Raw genomic sequence first — 20,707 nt, 5'->3', positions numbered from 1 at the left:
TAACTTATGCCCCTTGATCCTTGCCTTCTTCCCTTCCCAGATAAAATCTTTCAGCTCTTTATTAATTAGTCCATAACTTCTCTGGTTGATAAAAATATGCCTGACTTGTATGCAAAAAGAAAGGGACTACATTTTTTTTCGCTGCTTGTGGTAAACAAGGTATGCTGTATAAACACAAGCTTCCAGTTTCTCAGTTTTTATACTATCTTTTGTTTAGTTTCTTTCCACATATCATTAGCTGCCATAACAGAATCCTTTTAACCCATACTCCTAAACACTTAAGTTTATCGTGTCCTCATAAATATGGGTATACCTAAACCAATTCATGTGTGGGTACATAGTTTAAAGCTATAGCCTATTTTTTTGTCTTCCTGAATTTTATATCTCCAAAAAATGAAACTGTCTCAGAATGTTCCACAACACTGACATGTCATTTTCTGGTTTTAAAAGGTGAAAAAATACTGTCTGTAAATAAAGCCAGTTTTTCTTTATTACCAAACCAATTATATCCTTGAATTTCTGAGTCCCTTATTTTCTTTGCCAAAGGCTATAAAAATAATTCAAATAACAGAATGGAAAGAGGACACCCCTGCCTGGTTCTTCTGTTCAGATACAACGTATCAGACAGAAACCACCCCACTTTAATTTTTGCATCTATTCCCTCATATATTCTCCTAATTAACCTTATTATTTTATCAGAGAATACAAATGCTCTCATTACCCCACTCATAAAATCCCAGCTTACTCTGTTGAATGCTTTCTCTGCATCAAGACCCACCAACAATGAAACTACATTCTGCTTTCCATCTGGATCATCACGGTTTTATTAATGTTGTCAAATGTTTGCCTGCCCTCTACAAAACCACAATGAATCTTATCTAGCGATTTTCGCAACACCTTTGCCATTCTTTTCGCTATTATATACATAAACATTTTATAACCACAGTTTAAAATTGATATGGGCCTATATGAAACTGTGTCCGATAGGTCTTTACTGTCTTAGCTATTACAACCACCATAGCTCTCTTCCAGAATGTTGGTGCATCCCCTCTTTTTAAAATACTGTTAAACATAATCTTCCAGAACTTTATCACTTTCTTTCCTCCTAGCTTCCAAATGTCCACAAGAATACTATCTATTCCTGGAGACTTTCTTGCAGATTGATTATATTTCACCATTTTTTATCTCACCTTTTATCTTAATTGTTGAGCCTCATCTACCTCTAACCTCAGAAAAAGGTGAAAAAATACTGTCTGTAAATAAAGCCAGTTTTTCTTCATTACCAAACCAATTATATCCTTGAATTTATGAGTCCCTTATTTTCTTTGCCAAAGGCTATAAAAATAATTCAAATAACAGAATGGAAAGAGGACATCCCTGCCTGGTTCTTCTGTTCAGATACAACGTATCAGACAGAAACCACCCCACTTTAATTTTTGCATCTGTTCCCTCATATATTCTCCTAATTAACCTTATTATTGTATCAGAGAATACAAATGCTCTCATTGCCCCACTCATAAAATCCCAGCTTACTCTGTTGAATGCTTTCTCTGCATCAAGACCCACCAACAATGAAACTACATTCTGCTTTCCATCTGGATCATCACTGTTTTATTTAATGTTGTCAAATGTTTGCCTGCCCTCTACAAAACCACAATGAATCTTATCTATCGATTTTCGCAACACCTTTGCCATTCTTTTCGCTATTATATACATAAACATTTTATAACCACAGTTTAAAATTGATATGGGCCTATATGAAACTGTGTCCGATAGGTCTTTACTGTCTTAGCTATTACAACCACCATAGCTCTCTTCCAGAATGTTGGTGCATCCCCTCTTTTTAAAATACTGTTAAACATAATCTTCCAGAACTTTATCACTTTCTTTCCTCCTAGCTTCCAAATGTCCACAGGAATACTACCTATTCCTGGAGACTTTCTTGCAGATTGATTATATTTCACCATTTTTTATCTCACCTTTTATCTTAATTGTTGAGCCTCATCTACCTCTAACCTTGGTGTATTTAAGTCTTCCATAAATGTTACTTTATTTATTTAACATGTTAACAGGGAAAGTCCGACTTGGAACGAAAGCAATTTTCAGTGGAGGCCTGGGGAGAAACGCTCCAGATGCACGTCTTTGTTCTATTTGTGCTTTTTCTTGATATCCACATTTAATTTTCATAAATTTCTGAAATCTCTCTTCTCTGCAGGATCTCTGGTTATTTTTCTTGTTACAGGCTCCAAAGTTTATCAACAAGCCTTTATACCTTCTGCTGCCTACGTTGTTGTGCTAAGAGTTTCTGTGCTCTGGACTTATCAAAAAATCATTTGCTTAACAACAATCTTTCTAAACTCATGCATATTATCCATATACTCCATTATTTTCTCTTTAGCACTCTACAGTTGCACCTCTTCTTGTTCTGTGAAATTTCCCTTATTCTGCAATACTTTAACCACTATCAGCCCCTCTAAATAATTCTTGTTACGTCTTAACCATATCACTTTTTCTTTTATTTCTACCCTATTTTTAATCTCCACTTTCATTTTATCCTACTCACTAGCTAGAACTTCCATATTCCATAAAAGCTCTCATATAATTTCCACCACCCATTTATGAAATTCCTCTCTTTTTAACATGTAGGTAGGGAAGGTATATAGTGAAGGGCCAGTGTTTCATATTTACTTCAATACCCTACATTTTCATTTTAGTTGCTACTGGTACATGACTTGAAATAGTTACAGGCTGTGTAGTGAAATTTTCAATTAAATGCACACGTTCCTGTGATATATAATTTCTGTCTAGTCTTGCCTACTTATTGCACCTTGGGAAATAATATATAAATTCTCTCACAGTTCCTACTACTGAATTCATGTCTCCCATACCAACCATTTTCATAATGTTTTCATGTTTATATTTTCCCCTAAGTCCCCAGATAGATCCTCGCCACTGCAAATCAAGTTCCAGTCTCCACCTATAAGTAATATTCCTTGTTGAAAGCTGATTGTTTCTCCCAAAATTTCCTTAAGCTCCATAACAGCAGTTTGAAACTGAATATAAATGCATGCCAGCATAACCCTTCCCCACTTGCCAGTAGACCCTTACTACCACAAATCTGCCACTAACTTTTTTCTTTCTTTAATCACTATTGGAGCTCTTCTAGCAATTAATATAAGTATTCCCCTTTCTCTTGTCCTGGATTCTCTGATAAATATCCATCCTGAAATCCTTTTTAAATCACATTCTCATGCTCAATTCTTTCAAAATGTTGTCTCCTGTAGCACTATTTGCATTTTTCATTTAAACCTATGTCACATCTTGCAAGACTTTTTTGTTTTAATGAAAAAGCCTGTACAAAAAAATATACAAACCCCAAAATACCCCATAACTTAAAACAAACACACAAAATGATTTATATCTTCAAATAATGAGGTTTAATTCTTCTGATAGGAAAAAATTATCCCAAATCAACAGCTGCACCACAGGTATTAATTAACCTAAAATGAAGGTTATCCATGGTAAAACACATGTTATAGCCTATGTTCCTACTTACACTAATGACTATCTGTTATTTTCTTACTTTTATTCCCTTCCCAGATGTGAAAAACAACCTGTAAGCTTTCAGAAAACATTAACTTTTAGCCTTAAGAAAAAGCGAACTGGTTATCCTTAAATACAGCTAAATTAAACATCATTCTAGTAAATGCATTAAAGCATTTAGTTAGCAGTAGAGCTGCTACTTCTTATTCACTTCCAACAATTTAAAACTTTATTTTTTACTGAGCTGCTTGCCCTTGCACCTTTTAATTTTATGTTTCTCTCAGTAAACAATGTCCAGACCTCTCAATTTTATTGCCTTCACCTTTAGTCAGCTTGTTTCCAAGACAACCTATTGACGTAAACTTGCTTTTGTCTAGCCTTTCTTCTCTTTTTATATTGTAAAGCCTACATTTCTTAAAACTAAAAAAAGAAAAAATATACCATCTTAACATATATAACAATCACTGAAAATGCTTTACTATATGGTATTTACATTATAAAATGTTTTACAAAAATACTGTTAAGAACAAAAATATTTTACTTATTTTTTTCACTTTTTCTTCCTTTTTTCCTTGTAGTGCCCTTCCAAACATTAATTACATGAAGTGGGGCACATACCTATCAGTGCCACAACAAGTTTAACAAAGTTAATCAAATCTTTATCAGCCACTTTTTCTTGTAAAGCTATATTTCACAAATGTAATTAAATATGAGACTATAAAGCTTCAACAACTAATTCCAGTTTTGCTGGTCTTCCTGTTCATTTCCATCTAACAACTCCTGACTCCAGTTCAAGTCCAAGCTACTGCCAATTCTAGTCAACTCATGTGCTTTTTTCTGTCTCTCAAGCATTTCACTTTGGAACACTGGAAAATGTTTCACTTGCAAAGTCGCTCTATGAGCTTTACCATTAGAATGAGAAGCAGAGTTCCCTACTGTTTGATGGTTTACCTCTTGTTAAACAAACTTCTGTATTTCCTCCTTAGCCTGTTCTGTATGAAAAATTGACTTTGACCCTCCAGGAAAAAATATTCTGAAAATGGCTATATCCAACCACTTGAATCTCACACATGTCTCTTGGCATTCTCTGATTGCTGAAATAAATTTGCTTTTCTTCTGCCTGGTGTATAGTGAATAATCATTTCCCACTTCTACCACAATTTTGTCAGGTCAACTACTTCTGCTGTTATGACTATTTTTACTACTAAAGGTTTTGAGCTGCTTTCTCATGACCAGGTTTGGAGCATACACATGACATACCCTTTCAATCAACAAATCCTGCTGGGGGAAACCAGTCCAGTTACTTGTTTGCATTTTCATAAAATTAATATAGTCTGTTACTTCCAGTTTCAGGTTTTGTTTGGGTGCTTTGTCCTTTCATTCCACCACTTTTTTTGAAACAGCTGTTCTTTAGCATTCTTAAACTCAGCAATCATTTTCTTCATTTCAACCTCTGATTTTTGCAATTTTATCAGTTCACCGATTAGACAGTTTCTTCCATTTTTAACAACCATTTGTGATAGTCTCCATCATGCTTCATTTACTTTAATCATCTCTGAGCATACTTGACTTATTTTTTCCCCTGAATTACTGGAAGCCATCTCTTGTACCAAAGTTGGTGCTTAAACTGCTTTTTGCTCAACAGCTGCAAGATTTTTCCCAATCAATGATTTCTCTTCACCTTTTCTAGCTAATTTTCTTTCAATCTCACTAAGTTTCTTCATTGCTGTCATCCAGTCAGTGTACTTACTAGCTAGTAACTGAATTTTACTAAAACGGGCAAAAAATTACTGGCTCTTATCTATCAGTTTCTTTTTTCAAACTGGGAGAGATGAAATAAAGCTGCTGATCAGTGTGCAGCTATCCTAGAAAATCCTGTATTGCTAGATGTATTGAATGATGATTTTTCCAGATTCTTTCATAGGGTACAGAGAACAGAAATGGGCAAGAAGTCCAAGGGATTTCATTTCTTAGGAAGAGGTTTTACAATAACATTTTCCAGACATTATCTGTAATACACAGGTTGTAGATGTGTTTCAGTGGGGTTAGTATGCTGTCTTCTACAATTATAAATAAACCACAGGTGAAGGTTGCCTGCACTGAGCAGGTACTATTTTGCTCAATCTGTTTGAGCAGTGGGTGGATATCCTTGGATGTGACAGTTCTGAAGTAGAATGAAATAATGTATGGAAGAGATGTGGGGGTGGTAGAAGCAGTCTAGAATTGGCTATATAAAGGGACAGGAAGGTTGATGACATGAGAAAGGAAACCAGAAGCAGAAAGGTGACAGGATGGGAAATTCATGGAGGCAAGTTTATTACATCCTGTACAACAGCTGGCCTCTTTCCAGAAGTGCTTTTACATTCTACTGACCAGATCTCCACAAGGAAATGTCCACATACTCCCATTGGTGGGGAATACATCTACCCAGTAGTCTACCTCTGATTATTCATAGGCATACAGCTCATGTTCTCATTACTTATGTTACCATACATTACACCTTTTATCTATCCAGAATGCTGCAGAATGGCAAGAATTTTTTCTTTTATTTTGGTCTGCTCCTGACAAAATTTTTTTTTTTTCTGGCAAATCATTGGGAATTGAAATCAGTAGATAATGTCAGACATTTTAGTTTCAGACTTCATATCCTTCAGAAAAAAGCAAGCTAAAGCAAAACATGTTATTCTAGCAATTACGTTTATATGCTCAATATTTAAAATCTGTCCCTAATTTTGGGCACCATTACTTTTGGCTTTGTCCAAAATTCTTTGGCTAAAAGGTTGAGTAGTATGTAATAGTTTATTTTTACTGATAAATTTATATTATTTTAAACTAAGTGGAAGGACTACTTTGAGAAAAACCTGCTCCTAATCCATGTGCAATAGCTTCCCTTGTGAGACATCAGGCAGAAATGAAGTGTCCCTCTGAAGGACAAAAAGACTTATAAACTGTTAGACACATAATTCTGTCAGACTTTTTGCTTATAAATGTGAGAGAATGAAATTACAACAGCATTTAAGAGTTGCATCATCTTTTGATTCTGCTGTTCTTTTACAGCCATCAATGTCCTCTAGTGTAAGATCCAACCATTAATAGCTATTTTGTTAAGCACCCCTACGAGCTGTAATGATTGGGCCTCATACTAGAGAAGCACTTAGTGTATTTATCTTTTCCCAGTATTGGAGCATATTTTCAGAGTTCCATATGATAGAAAACATTTTCACATGACTTCTTTAAACAGGCATTTTTTTAGTTGATTTAAGAAAATGGAACAGAAGGAGACAGAGTGGAGTTTTGCTAGTACGGATTCCCATATTTTGGAGACCAGAAATGAAAAAATGTATTCCACTTAGTCGAATTTGCTTTGACTTAAGAATAAGAAATATAAACTGTGAGGAAAGCAGCTGTCCTACACATTCAGTATAATAAAATTACAAAAACACTAGGTGAAATGATAAAAAAAAAACTACTACCAAATGACAAGCTCTGGTCTTCCTCCTCCTAAAAAAACATATATTACTGCACTGTATTCCTATTTTTGTTTTAATAGCTCTGTAAAATGACACTGCACTTAACAGTACATTTTATAACCATTGGCTTGTAGTACAATGGATTAAAAAAAAAAAAGCTAACAATAATCAATGCAATGTGAGAACTGTATCAAAAGTCAACAGTACTGCATACTACCTTCTGCATCACTTTTCACTATAAGCTGTACTTTATTCTTTCTGAAAACTGTACAATGGTTCGTCCTGGATGAGTGAGCTTGGAAGTTAGCAACTGTAGCACCATCAACTGTCCACACTCTAAGCATGCCATCGCTGCTTAATGAGACTAGGTAATCAACCTGCAGACACAAACAAAAACAGAAATAAAATTAGCAAAATGTAAAAATTAAAGTTATGTACTCACCATAACTAGGCATCTGTGGTGTTCATTTTCATTCTTCTTCAATATATGGGACAGTGATCTGACTCGGATGCATTCTACAGAATTCACATCCAACTCTCGAGCTCCTCCCTCTATCCATAATGCCCTAGAACATCTCCAATACCACAGATTCACTTTGTTTCGGCAGTAATGGTTTCAGTATATAATAGAAGAAGAGAAAATTAAACCATGGCTCAAACCTGGAACTACTTGGTTCCAAAGGTACATCAGATCACTTCACAAGATGACAGGAAGGAGGAACAAAGGTGGAAAGTTGAGGAAGAATGAAAATGGACAACACAGATGCCTAGTTATGGTGAGTAACATCTGATGTTGTCCTTTTCATTCTTCCTCAATGTATGGGATAGAGTACCCAGCTACGTAAATCTTAGGTGGCCCTCATGGAAGAATATTCTGGAGAACTGCTGAACCGAAAGTAGCTCTGCTTCTGGAAATTATGTCCAATTTGGAATGAGTAATAAAGGTATGAGCATTAGATCAGGTGGCTGCTGCACAAATATCATCAATGGAAGTTATAGACCAGAAGGCAGATGAGGTAACCATGGATCTAGCTGAATGGGCCTTAGGTGGTTTTGGTAAGGAGAGGCCTTGCTGAGTATAAATCCAGGAAATGCAATTAGTTATCCATTTGGCCAATGTAACTTTAGAAACTGGAGAACCCAGTCAACTAGGTGAAAGAGAGACAAACAGCTGGTCCATTTTTCTGAACTTTTTTTCTAAGTACAAATGTAGTTGTCTATGTACATCTAAAAGATGCAACATGTATTCTCCCTTGCTCAAAAATTTTGGAAAGAAGACTGGTTAATGAATGGTTTGACTTGTATTTGATTCAGAAGCCACTTTTGATAAGAAAGAAGAATTAGTTCAAGAGGAAACTCTGCCTTTATGAAAAACAATGTATGGAGCTTTTGATGCAAGAACCTGGAGCTCAGAAATCCCTTTAGCAGAAGTAATAGCAACTAAAAACAATGTTTTCCAAGACAAGAATATTAAGCCAGTTTTTGCTGAAGGTTCAAAGGGTTGTTGAGTTAAGCCTTGCAGTACTACTGGTAAGTTACTGGGAGGTGACAGATCATGCACTGGGGGTCTGAGTAGAAAGATAACCTTAAGAAAGGCTTTACAAAATTTGGAAGCAGCCAGGCAAGAAACATTACCTCTTGAGTGAAAGTTTGATATGGCTGCCAACTGTGCTTTGACTGTGGAAAAACTAGCACCTTCTTTAAAAAGAGAGGCTAAAAACTCTAATATAGAAGAAAGAGGAGCAAGTAAATGGATCAATGTCATTTTTCAGTGCCCAAATTGAAAATCTTTTCCACTTCCTCTTGGAAATTTTCTTAGTGAAGTCTTGCTGTGATGACAAAAGTACATCATGAACTGGGGAAGACAGCCTGGGCTGTCTAGTTAGTAATGGGACTGGAGAAACCATGGAGTTAGTTTGAGGGCTGGAATACTGGGATGTTTTATCCCCAAGGGATGTGACAGAAGGTCTGGACTGGCTTTCACTATGCAAGAAGGATAACAAAGATGAGACCAAAGGAAGGGGAACCAGACTTGTCCAAGTTTTTGGTGTGCCTTCCTAATACAGTTGTTTACATGCAAGTCGAACTTAAGTTGGTCATCTATAACAACCCCTAGAAGTTTTGTGCTACATTCAACAACAAAGGAAGTGTTATTGAGAGACAGTATAGAGAATGTGGATTTAAGGTTGGAGACGTTTTAGGGTTTAGAATAAGCTGGTTGTTAGACAGCCAGGTTTCGACTGAGTTAAAGGATGCCTGAGTAACTGAGATGGGGTCAGAGAGGGTGTCGGCAATGGTGATGACTGTAGAGTCATCTGCATACTGTACAAGGGATGACTAAGGGCAGGAGGTATGGAGTAGATTAATCAAGATATTGAAAATTAATGGGCCAAGGACAGATCCTTGGGGACACCCATTTTAACTGGGAGAGGAGTGGAGAGAGCCATCTCATTTACTGCAGTCAGTCAGTGAGATAGCTGGAAAACCAGGCGACACTGGTGACAGTAGTAGTAGTAGAGAAGTTAAGGTTAGTCAGATTGGTCAACAGACTAGAGGGGGAGACAGTATCAAAGGCTTTTGAAAGGTCGAGGATTAAGCAAGAGACAAGTTGTTGTCTCTGGCCAGAGAAATAGTGTCAATGAAGGATATAATGGCCATAGTAGTGCAATGTTTTAGGTGAAAGCTGTGTTGTGTGGGTGTGAGCAAGTTTTCCTGCAGTAGGTGTTGCATGACTTGTTTATGTATGCATTTTTCCAATATTTTAGAGAGTGGTGAGAAAATAGCGATAGGTTTGAAATTAGTGATTTCAGTGAAGTTACCTTCTTTATGTATATGTCGAGTGTAGAATTCTTTCCGTATAGAAGGGACTTTTGATTCAGAGAAGGAGCGGTTTATCAGGATAGATACTGGGATAGCAAGAGAGTCAGCTGCTACCTGAAGGAAATAGGAAAGAATATTGTCAGCTGATGTAGAACAGGGTTTTAGTTTGGAAAGTAAGGATTTAATATAGTTAGTAGGTACAGATTTAAGGGAAAAAGTGTTAGAAGAGTTTAGAGAAGGAGAGGATTCACAGGAGTTTATATTGTTAGTAACAGAGGGACAGAGTTTATTATCTTTGAAATGAATTCAATAAAATATGTGCTGAAAGTGGCAGCAGTTCGTTCTGGTGTGCTGTCTGGGCAAAGGTTGGGAGAAGAAGGGTTACCAAAATGCAGTATTTGATTAACTGAGTTCCAAATTTTTTGGGGATTTGATCTTTGAGCAGTAGGAGGCTTAAAGTAGAAGTCATTTTTGTCTTTATTGATATTTTTTGTCAGATTTCTGAGTTCTCTATATTTCTGCAAATGAGTAGGGAGCTTAGTTTTTACCAATATTTTCCACAACCTATCTCTAGTTTTCATTAAGGTGCTGGCAGCCTTGGTTAGCCATGGGGATATATTTGATTTGATACAAACTGCAGAGAGGAGCAAGTGAGTTGAGAATGTTTAGGAAGGTAGAGTTGAATGAGAGGACTGCTTCGTCTAGGAGGAGATGGGTTAGATAATGTCCAGTTAATTCTGGGGAGGAGGGCGTTAAAAGTTTCTGGGCAGAAGTTAGTTTGCGGCAGTTTATGTATCTGTGTGGCCTAGTGAAGAGTGAATCTAAGAACTTTTACTGGGGAGTGATCGCTTAGGGAGTTGGGTAGGGTTTCAGGGTTATGAAAGTTGCAGGGATCATAGACAAATATCCAGTCAAGAAGAGAGCTAGGGTTGTGAGATTTGTAGGTATGGGTGGATGCAGAGATTAGTTATATAAAACCATGTAAGTTAATACATGAAGTAGAGTTTGGTGAGTGGAGAGTTAACCAGTTTATGTTTATGTCCCCAGGAGGATGGCTTCATTAAGAATGTGTTGAGAAATGTAGGAGAGAATGTTTTCCAGAAGGGGGATGTTGTCCCCTGGAGGAATGTAGATAGCTGAAACAGTGATAGTGATATAACTGTTAAGTTTAAAGTTAGCCATCAGAAGTTCAGCAGGTGGAAAGGATGGAATAAGTTTGTTTAGACTTTTATAAGAGTAAGATAAGGAAGCTGCACCTAGGTCGTGAGTCCTCATGGAAAACAATCAGTAAGTAAAAAAACACTTTGAATGATAGGTAGTTCAGAGAACGCTGAAAAGTCTGTAAAACATTAGCCTGCTCTGAGGACAAGCTTGTTGGTAGCCATAGGGTTTAGAGACATAGGGATATTCATAAAAAAGACAGGGGTGTCTTCTGTGAGGCAATTAACAGCAACCTGAACTAAGTTAACAAGGCTACGATTAGATAGCTGGCGTTCCTGGTAAGGTGCTCTCCTAAGGAAGTAACTACAATACAAATAAGTTTAACTGCAAATGTAAGCTAGTCATTTAGTCATACTTTTTCAATGGAATTGGTTATCCTTGTATGATTGGTAGGACTGTTTTATCAGTGTCGCACTCTAAGTTTACAGCTGGGAAGTGGCTGGGCAGAACTAGGAATGGAAAATAGAAGATTATAAGATAATCAGAAACTCTAGCAGAAGGACATATACTTAGAGAAATGTGGCAGACATATACACACTATGAAAATAGCTTATACAGTTAAGCACACAGCCTGGTGTTCACCCTTATGTATAACAGCTTATTGCCTGACTAGCGTATCATCATGCACAGGTATAACACATGAAGCAGTATTATTATACAGACACTTAACAGTGGTAGCAGTGTTATATTATACAAAGCTGGTAAAATATGTCTATCCATGACTAAGCAAATAGCATCCATGAATTGAAGACAATATATGTAGTTATATTTTAGGTTTGCAATGTACCATCAGCGACAGTAAACCATGCCGCAATTACAAGTTGCACTAGTAGTTCTAGGTAATCAGCATACCAAAACAGTCTAAGCCACCGTAATTTAACTGTATGAATCAAGCAGTCATATCCACCCTTATTGTGCTAGTAGGTACACACAGAACTACCATCAAAATATCAATAGAAGGTTTACAGTACGGCTTGGTTTAGAAAGAAACAACAGATTGTAAGCTGTAGTAGACTTACCTGAAAAGCAAGCTACCTCGGGAGAACACTCAGCGAGGGTGATATTTTAAAAATGGTGGCCATAGTTACAGAGCTGACATATAACCTAGCTCCTAGTGTGAGGACAAAGGAGGGCAGGGGCTACACCTATTTCGCGAGTCCTCACAAAAAACAATAAGTAAAAACCACTTTGAAAGGCAGGTAATTCAGAGAAAGCTGAAAAGTCTGTATAACTGAGCTCTTCAACCAGCTGGCTTTCTGTAAGAGTTTTGGAATCAGAGGTACTGGAGGATAGGCGTAAAGGAGACGATGACCAAACATAGAATAAAGCATCTCACGGTGACTCCTCCAGAGGGGACATTAGGGCAAAATGCCTGCTGCATTTGTTGTTGCAGGGAGAAGCAAACAGATCAAAGTAAGGTTGGCTCAATAACAGAAAATTTTCTCCACCACTGATTGAGAGACTACCTGTTAGGTATCAGAATGGATCTGTTGAGCTTGTCTGCTAGTATGATGGATTTCCCCGGAGTGTGCATTGCTGCTAGAAAGCAGTTGGAGGAGATTGTCCAGGGTCATACTGTCACAGCTTCCACTGTTCACAGCTTCTCAACAGGGGAAGTAAGATCAAGTTCCGCCTTGTTTGTTAATATACCAGACCGCAGACATGTTTTTGGTTTGAATCCCAATGGTCCTCAGAGGGAGAACATCTTGAAATGCTGCAATGCCAGAAGGACAGCTCTCACCTCCAGGACATTAAGATGTAAACTGGTGTCTTGAGGTGGACCACATACCTTGGTCAAAAAATGCCTCCCACCTCACTTGGGAGGTGTTCATGGTTACTGTGGCTACTGGGGAAGACAGAGCAAAGGGGCGACCTATGAGAGTGTTGTCCAACTGGATCCACCACTGAAGATGTTTTCTGCATACCTGGATGACTCTGATTGGGTAGGAAAGAGTCTGTCAAAGAAAAGACCACTGAACAGCTAGAGTCCACAGCAGAACATACATATAGTAATGTGCTAAAGTAATTAATACTGTAGATGCTGCCATGAAACCTAGAGCCTGTAGAACCAGTCTGGCGGGAGAAGCAGGATGAGAAAGAATTTGTTGAACTTGACTTGACTGTGGCCACACAAAGCAGGGGTAGAGAAACAATCTAGCTTATTGTGTTCAGATAAGCCCCGATAAACTCCAGGCTCTGTACTGGTATTAGCTTTGATTTGGAAATGTTGACTGTAGTGCCAAGAGATTGGCAAATTTGGAGCAAAAAGTCCCTTGACTGTTCTAAGAGATGCTTGGTTGGATCAGTGAGAAGCCAACCATCTAACTATGGAAACACTTGGAATCCTTGCAGTCTCAAGGGAGCTGCTACCACTGCCATACACTTGGTAAATACCCTGGGGGCTGTAGTGAGCCCAAAGGGCAGGGCTCTGACTTGATAGTGACTGTCTCTCAGCCAAAATTGCAAGTTTTTTAGGAGCATCTGTCTATTTTGAAGTGATAGTACTCATCTTGTAGATTGATTAAGCATATCCAATCATACCTGTGTAAAAGAGGTAGAATAGACTGAACCATGGCCATTCGGAATTTTGACTTCCTCAGATATTGGTTCAGATTGTTAGATCCAAAATTGGCCTCAAATACCTTGTTTATTGGCACAAAAAAGAACCCCAAGTAAGTTCCAAATCCTCTCTGGTCTGACGGGACATCCTGAATGGCTCTTTTGTCCAACAGCTTCTGAATTTCTTGAGCTGCAGCTTTTCTCTGACTAGGTAGAACTTCTCGAGGCTTGTTTTTCTTCCTGGGGGTGTTTGAAAAAATGGTATAAAGTAACCACTGGATATTATGTTTAGCATCCAAGCATCTTTTGTTATACTAGGCCAGGCATCTGGGTGCAAGGACAAATGTCCCCTGCCTCTCTCCAGAGGTAAGCAGTCAGGCAGCCCATCAGAGGCGATGAAAGGGTCTATCAGGAAAAGAATCTCGGAAGCCCTGAATTTGCAGGCCTCCTCTGCCATGAGGATGGTGTCTTCCACTCTAACTTCCTCTTCTGCCTCTGAAGAAGTCCCACATGAATCTTGGAAAGATCCCTGGGATTTATGGAACCACATTTTCTTGCCTCCTCTTTGATTCCATGAAAAGGATTGCTGAGGGGTAGAAAAGCGAATCCCTATAGAAGACAGGGTCTTTCCTTCCTGTTTGTTGTGAAAAAGCATTTCTTTCAAAGACGGGCCAGACAAGGAAGTTCCATCAAAGGAAGCATTGAAGAAAAAAGATCTGAAAGGCTCTGCAAAATCACATAACCGCATCCAGGCATGTCTGTGAAATTAGCCTCATGGATACATTCGATATAGATAAAATAGTGGCCAGCTACAAGGATGACATTTTATTCCTCTGGAGACATGGACTCTGACAGAAACTTTTACAGTTCCTTGGTCAAATCCCTTTGCTGCCTGTAAAGTGTGCTAAATATTTCAGGGACTTCAAGGCAAAGGTTGCTAATGCAAATATGCATTTTCCAAATATGTCCAGCTCCCTGGACTCTCTGTTAGAAGGGTGGACAGAAGAGCTCTGTTCTGTGAGCTCCTTCTTAGTGGCTGCTGCCACAACTACTGTATCAATAGGGAGTCTTTTGCTCCAATAGGGTCTATCTTTTGGAGGGGCTAAGAATTTGCCTGGTCAACATGAGATTGGTTCAACAGAATCTGGTTCCTTCTATGCCCAGCGAGAGACTAGGTCGATAAACACATCAGCCGGAGGAGTCATCCAAGATGCAGACTGGTCAGAACCAAAAGCTTCTTTACCTATGGACCAACCACCTTTTTGCTTAAGGATTTCCAAAATGTCTCCAAAGAAGATGTCATCAGGTAGTGATCTGGAGGACACACACATATAGTAATCTAGCCTTTGACCATCATGTGTCTACAGTGGTGAGGAAATCATACTATACTGCACAACTTATAAACAAAGGTATGACATCTAAGTCCGAGGAAGTCATTGTTTCAGTGTATTTGGCATTCATCAGTCCTATCACTGAGTACAATGCCCCCTTTGGTATGTACCTAACCAGGCATATCCATCAATTGGAACGTCCACAGAGGTTCCTCACTACAAAAGTAAAATGTCTTATGCAGACCGCCTCAAGGCTCTATCCCTGTATTTTGTCTCCTACAGGCTTTTGAGGGGAGATCTATGGCTGGCATACAGAGCACTATCAGACCCTACTCTGATGGATTTCCTGTATATCCATAAAACAAACAGCACCAGAATTACCTGTTCTAAAGACTTGAACCTTGTCTGTGATATAAATAGGTCCTGCTGGAGCGATACGTAGGTATCCTAGAGACTACCGTGTCTAGAGAACAAGCTTCCCATCCATGTGAAGCAGAGTTCCTCCCTAACCCAGTTCAAGTGCAACCGGTAATTCATCCATGGTTTGGCACCTATGTCTCTAACAGACACCGGTAACCTGTAAATGGTTCATCTCCCAAACTCCTGCATACACTTATCAAGGGTATCAGAACATGTCAGAAATTTAGGATGCATGGCTAGGCTTAAAATGGCCCTTGTGGTCATTAGCCTAGTAAACACCTATTAACCTTTGTTAAGTCACTATCTTTGGTGAGGGATTCCAGAGGGGAATCTATGTGCCTTGTTTTGCACGTTCTCTTTTGGTAAACCTCCTCAGTGGGATGCTCTTGACAGGTGTCCAAAAAGAGGAGTAGTTCCTCTATGGGGACCGTCCGGATGCTACTTGGTACTGGTTGTCCTTATTTAATTTCTCCAAGTCTTTTCGGTTTCTAATACCATGCCGGGAATGGATCCCATTCCTAAGACAAAGTCTGATTAAAGTTCATGAAATTAGTATTGTTTAAATTTTTAATGTTAGCCAGAAGTACTATTCGCAGCACACTCAATGTGCCTAGTAATGACTCCTTCTCCAATTCACATGGAGTTACATGCATCAGTAACATATAGAAGTACAATTGTAAATTCATTTTTCTAAGACCCGTTGCTCCTACTACTACTGGAACTGTCTGGGTATCCTTCTTCCACATTGCCTGCATATCCTGGTATTTTGTGATTCTGTGTCTCTCTGTACATAAGACACTGTAGTAACTGGGTGTAGTAATTTCAATGATCAATACTACTTCTGTCTTCTTTTCATGGACTACTATATCTGTTTTTCTCGCATTTATTTTTTGAACTGTTGGTAACGGGCGATCCCATGTGACATAAACTTAATCATTTTTTTTAAAATGCTTTATGGCTCATGTTTCCAATGTTTTTCAGCCACTTCAGTATTATAATGTTTGCACAATTCCCAATAAAACAGTCTTGTTACATTATTATGCCTTTCAGTATACAGTCCTTCTGCCATTAGTATATCACAACCAGCAACAAGATGCTCAACTGTTTCCAATTCTGTTTTATAAAACCTACATTTGTCTGTTTCTCCCACATCTTCAATGGATGTTGTAAACCAACAGGTATGAAGTCCAGTGTCTTCGGCTGCCAATATTAACCTTTCATCTTTTGGTTTAAATTCACCTTTCTTTAACCATCCCTGCATTTGATCCTGATCAACATGAGACTGGTTCAACAGAATCTGGTTCCTTCTATGCCCAGCGAGAGACTAGGTCGATAAACACATCAGCCGGAGGAGTCATCCAAGATGCAGACTGGTCAGAACCAAAAGCTTCTTTACCTATGGACCAACCACCTTTTTGCTTAAGGATTTCCAAAATGTCTCCAAAGAAGATGTCATCAGGTAGTGATCTGGAGGACACACACATATAGTAATCTAGCCTTTGACCATCATGTGTCTACAGTGGTGAGGAAATCATACTATACTGCACAACTTATAAACAAAGGTATGACATCTAAGTCCGAGGAAGTCATTGTTTCAGTGTATTTGGCATTCATCAGTCCTATCACTGAGTACAATGCCCCCTTTGGTATGTACCTAACCAGGCATATCCATCAATTGGAACGTCCACAGAGGTTCCTCACTACAAAAGTAAAATGTCCTATGCAGACCGCCTCAAGGCTCTATCCCTGTATTTTGTCTCCTACAGGCTTTTGAGGGGAGATCTATGCCTGGCATACAGAGCACTATCAGACCCTATTCTGATGGACTTCCTGCATATCCATAAAACAAACAGTACCAGAATTACCTGTTCTAAAGACTTGAACCTTGTCTGTGATATAAATAGGTCCTGCTGGAGTGATAGGTAGGTATCCTAGAGACTACCGTGTCTATAGAACAAGTTTCCCATCCATGTGAAGCAGAGTTCCTCCCTAACCCAGTTCAAGTGCAACTGGTAATTCATCCATGGTTTGGCACCTATGTCTCTAATAGACACCGGTAACCTGTAAATGGTTCATCTCCCAAACTCCTGCATACACTTATCAAGGGTATCAGAATGTGTCAGAAATTTAGGATGCATGGCTAGGCTTAAAATGGCCCTTATGGTCATTAGCCTAGTAAACGCCTATTAACCTTTGTTAAGTCACTATCTTTGGTGAGGGATTCCAGAGGGGAATCTATGTGCCTCGTTTTGCACGTTCTCTTTTGGTAAACCTCCTCAGTGGGATGCTCTTGACAGGTGTCCAAAAAGAGGAGTAGTTCCTCTACGGGGACCGTCCGGATGCTACTTGGTACTGGTTGTCCTTATTTAATTTCTCCAAGTCTTTTCGGTTTCTAATACCATACCAGGAATGGATCCCATTCCTAAGTCAAAGTATGATTAAAGTTCATGAAATTAGTATTGTTTAAATTTTTAATGTTAGCCAGAAGTACTATTCGCAGCACACTCAATGTGCCCAGTAATGACTCCTTCTCCAATTCACATGGAGTTACATGCATCGGTAACATATAGAAGTACAATTGTAAATTCATTTTTCTAAGACCCGTTGCTCCTACTACTGCTGGAACTGTCTGGGTATCCTTCTTCCACATTGCCTGCATATCCTGGTATTTTGTGATTCTGTGTCTCTCTGTACATAAGACACTGTAGTCACTGGGTGTAGTAATTTCAGTGATCAATACTACTTTTGTCTTCTTTTCATGGACTACTATATCAGGTTTTCTCGCATTTATGTTTTGAACTGTTGGTAACGGGCGATTCCATGTGACAAACTTAATCATTTTTTTAAAATGCTTTATGGCTCATGTTTCCAATGTTTTTCAGCCAACTTCAGTATTATAATGTTTGCACAATTCCCAATAAAACAGTCTTGCTACATTATTATGCCTTTCAGTATACAGTCCTTCTGCCATTAATATATCACAACCAGCAACAATATGCTCAACTGTTTCTAATTCTGTTTTATAAAATCTACATTTGTCTGTTTCTCCCACATCTTCAATGGATGTTGTAAACCAACAGGTATGAAGTCCAGTGTCTTCGGCTGCCAATATTAACCTTTCATCTTTTGGTTTAAATTCACCTTTCTTTAACCATCCCTGCATTTGATCCTGATCAACATGAGATTGTTCTAAGAGTTTTCTATACTTGCAACTACATTTATGCATTTTCCACATTTCTTGCCTTCTCATATGATCCTTCACCTTCAATATTCTTTCTTTTGTGTTTTGGCACATTTAGTTGCTGCCTGATTTTTATCTACTTCTGGTTTGATTTCCATTCCCACTTGACGTGATATGCTTCTGCTAAACTAAGCAGGGAAGTCATTTTATATCATCTGAAAAAGTTTTGACACTTGCAGTTCTGATTTCAGTTCCTCATATGATGAACTATACAGTTTTAAATCATCCACAAAAAGAAGCTGAGAAGTCTTTACACGTTGTTTTTGGGAGCCAAATTAAGTAGAGAGCTTAATGGGTTAAGGGCAAGACAAAAGAGCAGAGTTGACAAAGAGTCACCATGGAATATCCCCCTTTAAATTTTGGGGAGGGTGGCCTAATGGTTAAGGTGTTTGCCTTACAAACACAAGGTACAAGGGTTTGAGTATCACAAGTGATAATTGGCTAGGCTTAAAATGGCTTGCAAGGGCAGTTAGCCTAGTACTAATCTATGAACCCATGTACCTTAGACTTATTCTCCCCATGTTTTAAAACTTTCACTACATTTGGGTCTTGTGAAGTCAGCAGATAAGTATACAATCCTACAATTGCAGATCTATACATGTAATCAATTTTGAGGAAGCCCATACCTCTTTCAGAACGGGGAACATACAGTATTGGTGTACATGACTTTACAAATCATTTGATAAGCATGAATCATCCCTTCTTGTTTTCCTGTCTAACTGATACATCACTTTTGGAGCCAATTAATCACTCCAAAGTTATACGTTTGGAAAGGAAGAGCAAACTGGTTTATAGTTTGGGCTTTGTCCCAGATGTCAGCACCATTTTCAGTATTAATTTTAGTCTTCTAAAATATTCCTTACTAAGTTTTATTTGCATTTATTCATGTTTTATTGTTGAAACTTCATCAACTCCAAAACATTTACACATTCCCTCCTGCTCAAGTTCTTTTCTATCACATTCCTGTCCTATGCTGATGTTTTCTTGGTGCTGCAGCTTTCCTGCTTTAAAAGATGCTTTTGCACATTTACCAAGACCAAATGACATTCTTATATCATCTGAAAAAGTTTTGACACTTGCAGTTCTGATTTCAGTTCCTCATCTGATGAACTATACAGTTTTAAATCATCCACAAAAAGAAACTGAAAAGTCTTTACACATTGTTGTTTTCTGGGAGCCAAATTACAGCCATGACTTAATTTAAGTAGAGATCTTAATGGGTTAAGGGCAAGACAAAAGAGCAGAGGTGGCAAAGAATCACCATGGAATATCCCCCTTTAAATTTTTTATCTCTGGAATAATAACTTATCCTTTATCATGGCTTAACTGCAAAGTGGTTTGCCAGTTTTTCATGGTCACTGTAATGTAATCAATAAGTGTAGGAAATCTTATACATTTTTAAGCACTCTTTTATCCGTGAATGTGGAATACTGTCAAATGCCTTTTTGTAGTCTATCCACACCATACTTAGATTCTTCCCTTTTTTACAGTTCTCCATTATGACTTTATTTAACAACATATAATCCTTTGTTTGACATGACTTTCTTTTGTTACCCTTTTTCTCTACTGTCACGATTAAGTTTTCTTCTAAATGACTATAAACTCTGTCGGCATTAGTTCCAGTGTATAGTTTATACATCATCGGAAGGCAAGTTATTGGTCTACAGTTTTTAAGACAACTTACAGGTTTGCTCTTAAGTAGGTGTATTGTTTTTCCTGTTGTTAACCAGGTTGGAGTGTTTGGGGGCAGCATATAAGCAGTTCTTACTCATGGCTAAATCTTCATGCAAAGATGTTAATACTTTTAGCTAGAAGTTAGGTACTGTATCTGGGCCTGGGGTTTTCCATTAAGGAGCTTTTCTTAACTGCGTTTTAATCCCTCTCTGACTGTTACTTCATACTATTTGATATCCTGTATATTGGAACTTCTTGTTTTTTTTTTCTTTTACTTCTCTCCATTCAACATCTGTGTTGTGTTCCACAGGATCTTCATTGATATTTCTACAAAATGTATCTATTTCTTCTTTTTTGGTGGTGTTTCAATTCCTTTTGCCTTGTTTCCCAATTCTCTATAAAACGTTTTTGGGTCATGAATAAATTGC

The 20,707-nt window shown here is 38.1% G+C and overlaps 1 protein-coding gene across 1 annotated transcript in view; it reads right to left on the bottom strand.

Annotated features, from left to right (window-relative positions):
• Nucleotides 1–20,707, bottom strand: part of TEP1 (telomerase associated protein 1) — a 2,704,809-nt gene that overhangs the window by 487,787 nt on the left and 2,196,315 nt on the right. The window contains exon 42 of the mRNA XM_044058078.1: nt 7,231–7,390. Coding sequence (XP_043914013.1) covers nt 7,231–7,390 — 160 coding nt within the window. The remainder of the gene's footprint in view (nt 1–7,230; nt 7,391–20,707) is intronic.

Source organism: Protopterus annectens, chromosome 16.part0 (genome assembly GCF_019279795.1).
Source record: "Protopterus annectens isolate FY-2018-M chromosome 16.part0, PAN1.0, whole genome shotgun sequence".
Classification (NCBI taxonomy): domain Eukaryota; kingdom Metazoa; phylum Chordata; order Ceratodontiformes; family Protopteridae; genus Protopterus; species Protopterus annectens.
The sequence above is the reverse complement of the archived record's forward strand: the minus strand, read 5'-3'. Positions and strand labels throughout refer to the sequence as shown.